The following is a 10,836-nucleotide window of genomic DNA, read 5'->3' on the forward strand; positions in this document are numbered from 1 at the left end:
GTTTCTCTTCCCCTATACTGGGTCAGTAGTGAATGGCGCAATTGTAAATACTTATAGAAAGCTCTTCTCGGAGCTTGATAGGTTTCCTCAACTTGAGTAAAGGACAGCATCACATTATTCACAAATAGATCTCCCACCGTATTTACCCCTAGTGTCGACCAAAATGTATCATCCTGTGAGGAGAGTAACTGATCTAGTGCCTCATTCTGCCATAGGGGTGTTTCCGCTATTATTTGGTCTTCTCCTGAGATCTTAAGTGCCGCCGACCAGACATTACGAGCCACCCTATGTATCGGTAAAGATTTCCTACTAAGGGGAAGTGAGGGTTCTAATACAGGCCAGAGTTTAGGAATATCTAAGTATTTTGCCAGACATAGTTCCAATCCTTCCGGTACTTCAGGTGACACCCAGGCAGCCATATACTTGAGCTGACCCGCCAGGTAGTATAAATATAAATCAGAGAGGGCCATTCCCCCTAGATCTCTGGGTCGTTGCAATTTTGCTAGCTGTAGCTTAGATCTAGAAGATCCCCATATGAATTTAATTAGTTGCGAGTCTATTTCTTGGAAAAATGCCCTTGGGATATATACAAATATGTGTTGCAGAATATAAAGACATTTAGGCTGACTATCAAGTAGGAGACTCTGTTCATTAGTTATAGAGGGGCAGGGGACAGATTCACAATATACCTGCAACTCTTCTGCCGTTTCCGTAGTTCTAGAGACATATAAGTCTTTGTAAAAATCAGAAAATGCAGAAAGTATATCTGACGTAGCAGTGAGAATAACCCCATTAGGGCTTCTAATTTTCAAGATAGCTGGGGAGGAAGTATTCTGATGGATGAGGTGTGCTAACAGGCTGCTGGATTGGTTTCCCTGTTCAAAATACTTCTGGTTTGCAAAGAACATTTTACGCTTGCTTTTTTCCGTCAAATACAGCAAATATTGTCTTCCCGCTTTTAACCAGCTGACCCTATTGTTCTCCGATGGGTCCGAGACATAAGTGGCCTCTAGTACCTTGCAGAAGTTAGCTAGTTCCTGTTCCCTTTTAACCGATTCCTTTTTAATATAAGAAATGGAGGACTGGAGACAGCCCCTCAAATAGGCTTTTAATGCATCCCAGTAAGCTGAGTGATTTGTACCATTTCCGTTGCCCTGTGTGTAAATATGAATTTGATCGGGAATGCGATCCTGCTGGGTAAATTGAGTTAACCAAAATGGATGTATTTTCCTACAGATATGGCTCCTTCTCTGGGACGTGACCAATTTAACCATCATAGGGGAGTGGTCAGAAAACACCCGGGGTAAATGTTCTACAGATGAGAGCATCGAACATGCTCGTACATTACCGCAAATGTAGTCAATCCGGGACAATGCATTTCTCCCCGGGGTATAACAAGTATATTCTAGAACATCCGGCCACATATACCTCCATAGATCATGCCATCCCACCTCTTCCAGAAATAGCAATAAAGAAGGGGGTCTAGCTATACCGGGGGGATCTGTCCCCACATCCGGACGAAATCTGTCCAATGTAGGATTTGCTACAGTATTATAGTCTCCCATGCAGAGGACCGTAGCTTGGGGATACTCTGATGCAAATTTGGCTGCCTCATATAGTACCGCTAGGGATTGTGTCGGGGGAATATAAATACCCAGTATGACAAAAGGATGACTCTCTATCCAGGCATGTACAAAAATATATCTCCCATCTGGGTCTTTTTGCATAACTCCTGGCTCCCACCTTAGGGACTTGTGAATTAACAAGGAGACCCCCCTGGAATATGAGGAGTGCGTGGAGTGAGCTGACCATTGTATCCATGGCTTCCTCATAAATTTAATAGTGTCTGACATTAAGTGCGTTTCTTGCAAACATATTATTTGCGGGCCTCTTGCCCTGATCTGTGAGAAGATTTGATTGCGTTTACGTGGCTCTCCCAGTCCCCGCACATTCCAAGACATAACACTTAGAAACATCATGCACCGCTAAATGAACGATCCTTAAAATACAAAAGTAGAAGATTTAACAAAACAACAATAGTAGGAGGGTGAACTTAGTCGCCCTATCAAGAAAATCTTCCGAACTAGGGGAATATATCCCTTCTGAATCACGGGGGTAGCCTGTGTGAGACTGGAAACTCCACACAGACTATTACTCCAACTTCCCTCCTCCAGCGTCTCCAACCCACATAAGACAGGCATACAACCCGTCACATTAGAACCCGCAATAATATGGAGTATCTAGTCGCCTCAGATCGGTCTAGCAACCCATTCATGGACAATCCCAATCCAATATCAACAATATAAGCAAAAGTAAAATACAGTGGTTAGAGAGAGCATACATTCAATGAAAACGTATCAGATATGCATATATTATACCACAACGCAGCAACCTGGATCAACGTCAAGAGAAGAGGATAATAAAAGTTCCCGGAGCAGTCCTCAGCTCCACAAAAGTCCCAGAGTCTCCGTGTCCACGATTCTAGGTGTCGGATAGTAAAACCACAATCATGGTCTGGGGCCTAGGTTATTTCGGCTGTTCAGCCATTCGTCAGCCTCTCCCGGAGTATTGAAAAAGATAGATTTATCATGATGTACAACTCTGAGCCGTGCTGGGAAGACCATGGAGTACTGAATCTGAAGATCTCTCAACCGTCGTTTAATGCCGACAAATGTAGCTCGAGCTTTCTGGAGTGCTGCAGAGAAATCTGGAAAAATCGTGACCGTAGCGGCGTTGTGTGTGATCTGGCCTTTTTGGCGCGCAGCTCTCAAAATGGCGTCTCTATCTTTGCTGCTGAGTAAGCGAACCAACATAGGCCTAGGCATGGCCCCTGGCGGTGGTGGTCTGGCGGGAACGCGATGTGCTCGTTCAACCGCATAGGCCGCAGACAGTGTAGCATCAGGCAGCGTATCTTTGAGCCATTGCTCCATAAATGTCCCTGGATCTCTGCCTTCAGCACGCTCTGGCAGGCCCAGGATACGAACATTATTCCTGCGCATCCTATTCTCAAGATCATCCGATCTTTGCGCCCATGCTTCTGCAGCCCTTTCCAAGGCCCCGATTTGCCGCGCCACAGGAGCAGAATCATCCTCTATTTGCGAGATCCGAGTTTCGGTATCACGAACCCGGTCTCTTAGCTTCTGGAGATCCTGACGCATCAATCCAAGGTCCACCTTAACCTCATCTATTTTCCCAGTAAGAGAAGTAGTAGACTCACGTATAGCAGTCAGGAGCTGTGCTGTGACTTGTTTCAGTGATGGTTCCGGATCCTCATCTCCCTGAGGGTCCGCCTCGTCATGCTGCTGTCCAGGAGTAACGGCGCCATGATGGCTACTTGCTCTGGCGAACTCTTTAAGGCGGTCAGCGGCCGCCGAATTGCGTGTCTTGCTCATTTTGAGCTCTCCTCTACTGTGCCTGCGATTGCCCCACGTTCAAGAAGTTTTTGCGGGAAGTTTTACAGCAGGATTAATGCAGAAACACCGGAGCCGGGACGGAGCTCTCACAGCATGCGACTGCTCGCGGCGGAAGTCAGCCACGCCCCCTAGGATGCGCTTTTTAATGAGAGCCTGTACCAACTAGCACCGAGGTGGCAGGTCCTGGTTTTACATCTGAGGTAGTTGACATAATTGGCAACATTAACTATTTCCAGAAACCTCCATAATAAATGTTGTGTATGGAGCAGTAAGGATCCCTTATATAAAGTTATGTTCACGCTGCCGATCTTACATTTGATGGCATGAATAGCGCAGGATACAGCACGGTTTACTGCGAATGAAAAGTAGATGTTTTGTATCCACTCCCCTGTTTAGCTAATAAACAAAAAAAATTCTTGTAAAACTGCAACTTGTGAATCTCGCCTAATAGCGGTACACGCTGAACAATACAGTAACATTACCATTGTATGAAATGAAAGACCTTGCTGGAACCACAACAGTAAGGCTGGGTTCACACGACCTATTTTCAGGCGTAAACAAGGCGTATTATGCCTCGTTTTACGTCTGAAAATACGGCTCCAATACGTCGGCAAACATCTGCCCATTCATTTGAATGGGTTTGCCGACGTACTGTGCCAACGACCAGTCATTTACGCGTCGTCGTTTGACAGCTGTCAAACGAACGACGACGCGTAAAATGACTGCCTCGGCAAAGAAGTGCAGGACACTTCTTTGAAACTTAATTTGAGCCGTTTTTCATTGAATTCAATGAAGAGCAGCTCAAGATTACAGGCGTCGATGACGCCTCGCATAATGCGAGGAGGAGCTTTTACGTCTGAAACGACAGAGCTGTTTTCTCCTGAAAACAGTCTGTCTTTTTCAGACGTAAAAGCCAGTTATCGTGTGCACATACCCTAAGTTGTATGTAAGTTCTTCAGGTCAGTGGTCTTGTATTATAGGGACGTTTGCCTCTCTTGTAACAGGTAAGACTAGTGTAATTGCGTTGTCACTAGTAGGTTCCTAGTACATTTTTGCATCTCTTGTATGTACACCCGCATATGTGCTAATGTCACCCCTGTATAAATAACATGGTAGGTGGAAATTCTAACGTTCACTGATAGTACTGTATGTCTCTCAGCCTTTTATGTTACGTAATGAGAAAGTTATTGGTTCTTAATGTCTTGAAAAATTCTCTAGGTTGCTTTCTTAACTGTATCGAATTTTTTTTTTTTGCAGCCAAACTTCATGCAGCAGTAGTTCTTAATCCCGGTTATTGCTTGATCCCTCCGTTGTTTAGTCTTTGTCTCAATTGGAAGGGAGAGCGTAGTTCCACAAATGATGAAAACATACGAGTAAGTAGACTATTGTTTATCAGATCGGGACGTCATGAGATGGTGACACTTTAACCCTTTCAGGACTGAGCCTCTTTTGGCCTTGTGGACGCAGCCAATTTTTTCAAATCGGACGTCATTTTGTGTTAATAACTTGGGAATGCTTTTACCTATCCAAGCGATTCTGAGATTTTCTTGTGACATGCTGTACTTTGTTAGTGGAAAAATGTCATCAATAAGTTCAGTGTTTGTGAAAAACACCAAACTTTAGAGGAAATTTGCAAAAATTTGCATTTTTCTAAATTTAAATGTATCTGCTTGTAAAACAGATAGTAATACCGCACAAAAGTGTTACTAATTAACATCCCCCATATGTCTACTTTAGTTTGGAATCGTTTTTTGAACATCCTTCTTTTTTTTTCTAGGACGTCACAAGGCTTAGAACTTTAGCAGCAATTTCTCCCATTTTCAAGAAAATTCCAAAACCTATTTTTACAGGGGCCAGTTCAGTTCTGAAGTGGCTTTGAGGGCCTTATATATTAGAAACCCCCATAAGTCACCCAATTTTAAAATCTGCACCCCTCAAAATATTCAATACAGCATTTAGAAAGTTTCTTAACCCTTTAGGTGTCTCACAGGAATTAAAGCAAAGTAGAGGGGAAATTTACAAATTTCTTTTTTCTTTGTCGGAAAATCCATTTTTTTCTGTAGCACAAAAGGTTTTACCAGGGAAACACAACTCAATATTTATTGCCCAGATAGTGCAGTTTTTAGAAATATCCCACATGTGGCTCCAGTGTGGTAATGGACTGAAGCACCGGCCTCAGAAGCAAAAGAGCACCTAGAGAATTTTGGGGCCGCTATTTTATTAGAATATATTTTAGGCACCACGTCAGGTTTGAAGATGTCTTGTAGTGCCAAAACAGTGGAAACCCCCCAAAGAGACACCATTTGGCAAACTACACCCCTCAGGGAATTTATCAAGGGGTATAGTGAGCATTTTAACCCCACAGGTTTTTTGCTGAAGTGGAATTAGTCCGTAAAAATGAAAAATCTAAATTTTTCCCAATAAAACATAGAAATTTTACAAGCAATAAAGAAGAAAAAGTACCCCAAGATTTGTAGAGCAATTTTTCCTGATTACGGCAATACCCCATATGTGGTAATAAACGGCAGTTTGGACACACGGCAAGGCTCAGAAGGGAAGGAGTGCTATTTGGCTTTTGGAGCTCAAGTTTACTCAATTGGTTTTCGGGTGTCATGTCGCATTTGCAAGCCCCTGAGGGACCAAAACAGTGGACACCCCCCAGAAGTGACCCCATTTGGGAAACTACAACCCTAAAAAGAGTTTGTCTAGAGGTATAGTGAGAATTTTGATCCCATAGGTTTTATGCTGAATTTAGTGTAATTAGGCCGTCAACTTCTATTGTTTTTATTTTATTTTTTTACGGCTTTCACAGTGCGCTATAAATGGCACATTTAATTTATTCTGCGTGTCGATGCGATTACGGCGATACCATATGTATATAGGCTTTTTATGTTTTACGGTGTTTGCACGATAAAATCACGGTTTTAAAAAAATTATTTTGTTTTTGTGTCGCCATATTCTAAGAGCCACAACTTTTTTATTTTTCTATCAGGAAAGCTGTGTGAGGGCTTGTTTTTTGCGGAACAAACTGTCATTTTTATTTTGTAAAATTTTTGGGTACATGCGACTTTTTGATCCCTATTTATGCTATTATTTGGGAGCTGAACTGACTAAAATTAGCAATTCCGGTATTGTTTTTTTAATTTTATGGCGGTCACCATGCGGGATAAATTACATTATATTCTTATAGTTCAGGCCGTTACGGACGCGGCGATACCAATTATGCTTAGTTTATTTTATTTTTTCTAATAATAAAGGACTTGATAAGGAAAAGGGCTATTTCTTTTTTTTTTTTTTATGTATTATTTTGACATTTAACTTTTTGTAAAAAAAAGTTTAACTTTTTTTTATTTTTTTTATTTTTTTAGTCCAATTGTTGGATCGTTATTATAATACCCTGCAAATTTTTATGTATTGCAGGGTACTATACCTGTCAGTTTCACACTGACAGGGGGCATATTGGGTCCTGCCTCTGTCAGGACCTAATCGCCTTCCATAGATGGCAGACCAGAAGCCTTTGTTAGGCTTCCGGTTGCCATAGCAATCACCCCCCCCCCACAACAATCGGCCACCGCAATCGCGTAGCGGGGTACCGATGTTGCTATAACTTAAATGCGGCGGTCACTATTGACTGCCGCGTTTAAGGGGTTAATCGGTTCGGATCAACGCTGTGATCCGACCCGATGTTTTCCCCCAGTACTAAGGCTGCTAGTAGCAGCTTGTACTGGCAGATGCCGGGCTGCGGGGAGCGTCTGTGTGCTCTGTTAGGAGCACACGTAGATTAACGGGCTGCAGGCACAAGGACCAGCTCTGCAGCCCGTTAATCTTTGTGGGGTGGTCGGGAAGGGGTTAAATAAAGGCAGCTGTAAGATGCCCACAAGCAATTAAAGCAGTATTTACACAGTCCCTGTGAAAATGGCACATGGGCAGCTAATAGGGAGCAGAGCCCTGGCTCCCTTCCCCAAGTACTAGCTACCCATTCTTATCACCGTGCTGAGCAGCACCCTTGAACTGGGTTTTACCATAGCGGCATTTTAAGGAAAGAAGAAAAGTATGATGATATAAAGAAATTTCAGCTTTACGTTCTGATCCGGTTCACTTTGTGTTTGGATGATGCTGATTGATATAAACGTTATACTCCCTTAAAGGTTATGGAATGTGAGATCAACGTCTATTACAAGGAACTCTGTGGCCCTGCTCCAGGGTTTCAGCTGCTGACAAATCAGCTACAGCGATTGTGCATGTTATTAGATGTCTATTTGGAGACTGAATGCCATGACAACAGTGTGGAGGGTCCACATGAATTTCCTCCAGAGAAGATATGTCTTCGTTTGGTCAGGTATGTAAGGAAGAAAAACTTGTATAATATACTATTGGAAGTTTTTGCAGCAATACTTTTTTTTTTTTTTTCCGGATGAGGAAGTGTGTATGGTGAAGTTTTAATATCCCAGACATATTTCTAATTGAATGGCTTTACAGATGTCTGCGATTTTAGCAAACGAGCATTTCCATTTAATTTTCTCGTTCAAACCATTTTTTTTTAATGAATTCTTAAAGTTCGGTTTAATGTGACATTCTGGACAAAGTTTGAATACAAATATGCTATATTCCAAGAGTTTCAACTTTGGGATGGGTAAAGTACTTAAAGGGGAATTCCCAACTAAATTCTTTATTGCATATCCACCATAAATGTCTGATAGGTGCGGGTCACAGAGCTGGGACCTGCATCGAACAGACATTTATGGCATATCCCATGGTATGTTATAAATATTTCACTTGTAATTTACCTGGTTGGCGCGGATTCAGAAACACTGTCTCTGCAATACCCAATACATCTGTGCATTACTCGGGCACCTATTGATTTTAATGGAAATTGTGTAAGGCTCAAATTACCATGGGGTGGCGCTGTAGGGAATTTAACATTTGCTGCTGTGATCATCTTTAAGAATGGCCTCTGATATTATGGGTCCCAGCAGTGGGATATCCTGTGATCAGCCTATTGAGAGACTCTCCTAACAAAAATTGATTTGTCAAAGCAGACAACCCTTTCAAAGGAATTGTCAGCTTTGGAAAATTCCTACTTGTTAGAAGGGCTCCTTTACAACTGATCGCTGGGTGTCCAATCATATTGTCATCTGTGAGAAAACCTTTCAGTAACAGATCGATTTTGCTGCAGCACCTCCACAGGGGACAATAATGCATTACACAGTGTTTATTCGAATGAATGGGTTGTCTGTGTAGTGCAGGACGAAAAGATCAACCAGAGTCCGAGACTCTTTATAGCCGCTCTCCACTCTGGCCAAGACATGAGGATTCTGAGCAAGGGACCCCCTTATATTTCCTAATCGGGTATATTAAAATGGGTTTTCTAAATTGGACAACCACTTTAAGTTTGTAATGTGAGTTACAATTATGTAGTGGCATTCGATAAACCGTAGAGAAGGGGGGAGGAATTTAATGCTGCATTCTTCAAAGTACATTTCCATTTACATCTTGTTCTCCACTTTCTTTATCACAGGGGACCAAGCCGTATGAAGCCTTTCAAGTATAATCATCCACAAGGGTTTTTCAGCCACCGTTGACGCACAGATGTATACGTTTTGGTTATTTTTCCATTTTTTTATGAATTTGTTTATTTAGAAGTTTTCCTCCCAGCTCCATATTATTGAAAGCCGATAGAATAATAGCTTGAAATAAAACATTGTTCAAATTAAGTTAGTAAGACTCTTATTTCATTGGTTATTACTTTTTGCAGTTTTAATGAATGAATGGAATCCTCAAATCAGTGAAATCGCAGCTACAACAAGCTTTCTCCCCAGAGAAAATGCTTTTTGTTTCAAATCTCTTTTTATTATTTTTCAATAGAAACTATAATTAACTAATTTCTACAGGATGAGATACATGTAGTCATATAGATCACAAAATCATGTCATTTGAAAGCATAACAGTATATCGCCATACAATCACACAAATATATACAATGCAAACAATATACTTTATAGAAGTATTTCCATAATAAACCCATTCACATCAATAATTAGACTGTGTGATTTTATTAACAGCATATCTCAACAAATATTATGGAGGTAGGGGATGAACGAAAATCCCGATAAGCAATCCATTGAAGAAAGACAAATTAAGCTTGTCTAGATTCGACACCTGCATGTGTTTACATAGATCATTAGGCAGATGCTAACCTACCAAACCCATTACCATCAGCCTGATACTCTGTGCAAGGACTCCAGATCCTCTGATGGTTAGCAAGTTTGTGTTGTGACCGAAAAGACAATTCTTCCATTCTCGAAATTTGGGCCACTTTCCTGAGCCAATGAGCTATGTGGGGCGGTTCTACTTTGCGCCGGTATAAAGGTGTCATTGCCTTAGCAGCCAAGAGCAATTGAAACCATGCAGATTTAGTCGGGAAAACAATGACCATCGGAGAATAACTCAAGAACAGCATAGGAGGCGTTCGGGAAGGAGCATCAGGGCACATAGATGTCATAATGTGTTCCACCTCGCACCAAAAGGTTTATCAAATCACAATCCCACCAAATATGGGTATAAGAGCCCAGATGAGCCAGACACCTCCAGCAAACCGAGGGAATTGCATTATCAGTCTTGTGTAAAAGCTCAGGGGTTTTGTACCATCTACTAACCGGCTTGTAATTTGTTTCTTGCAAGTTTATACACCTAGAGGGACGACTACTCAACTTATATATCTGCTCAATTTCTGCAGGTCCAAAGTTGATACTTTACTGCAGACATAGAAGTTTCTTATAAATTAAAGATGTTATCTTGGGACTAGGTTGTTTTGAAGAGATCAGGGACTCCTACCATGACAGTGGTCTACTCAATGAACCCTGTTTCAATAGTAACTTATAATTTAATAGGATCTGATTGTAATGCATTTGATGCAAATGTGCTCGAGGGAATTTCAGTTGTAAAACAGATGAGGGTAGTTCCCCATTTTGTAAAACATCTCCCAAAGGCACCCCCCCCCAATTCAGTTCGAAATGATGTCTGATAACTAGCACTGAAGTCCCTTAATCCAGCAAGATTTCTCAATTTAATTAGAGGTGATGGATCCGGTCCAATCTCTTTGTGATTTGAAAACTTTTTCCATATCATAAGTGGAGCTTTGGTTAAGATATTGGAACAAGAAGATGAAGAGCCCAAAGTGGAGATACGGGTAAGTGTCTGCGTCAATGGGGCATCATTGAATTCTTCCTCTATGGATACGTACAATTTATGTTTAACATTAGAATGCCAATCTGCCAATCCAAAATTCTACCAAATTGAACCACCCAATAAAACTTCTGGATATCCGTGAGATTAATCCCCCCTTGCGACTTTGGCCGTTTAGTAAAAGCTAATCCATGACCCTTCTTGTTCCAAGCATATCTCAACAACTTGCTATGAAGCT

General features: G+C 41.6%; 1 protein-coding gene across 2 annotated transcripts in view; it reads left to right on the forward strand.

Annotated features, from left to right (window-relative positions):
- THOC5 (THO complex subunit 5) overlaps window positions 1-9,127 on the forward strand; it is a 33,978-nt gene extending 24,851 nt beyond the window's left edge. For both annotated transcript variants that reach the window (XM_075829887.1, XM_075829895.1), the window contains 3 exons: window positions 4,671-4,786; window positions 7,562-7,752; window positions 8,932-9,127. In XM_075829887.1, the coding sequence (XP_075686002.1) occupies window positions 4,671-4,786; window positions 7,562-7,752; window positions 8,932-8,995 (371 nt within the window). In that variant the 3' untranslated portion in view covers window positions 8,996-9,127. The remainder of the gene's footprint in view (window positions 1-4,670; window positions 4,787-7,561; window positions 7,753-8,931) is intronic.
- The last annotated feature ends 1,709 nt before the right edge of the window (window positions 9,128-10,836 follow it).

The sequence above is a fragment of the Rhinoderma darwinii genome, chromosome 1, assembly GCF_050947455.1.
Source record: "Rhinoderma darwinii isolate aRhiDar2 chromosome 1, aRhiDar2.hap1, whole genome shotgun sequence".
Classification (NCBI taxonomy): Eukaryota; Metazoa; Chordata; class Amphibia; order Anura; family Rhinodermatidae; genus Rhinoderma; species Rhinoderma darwinii.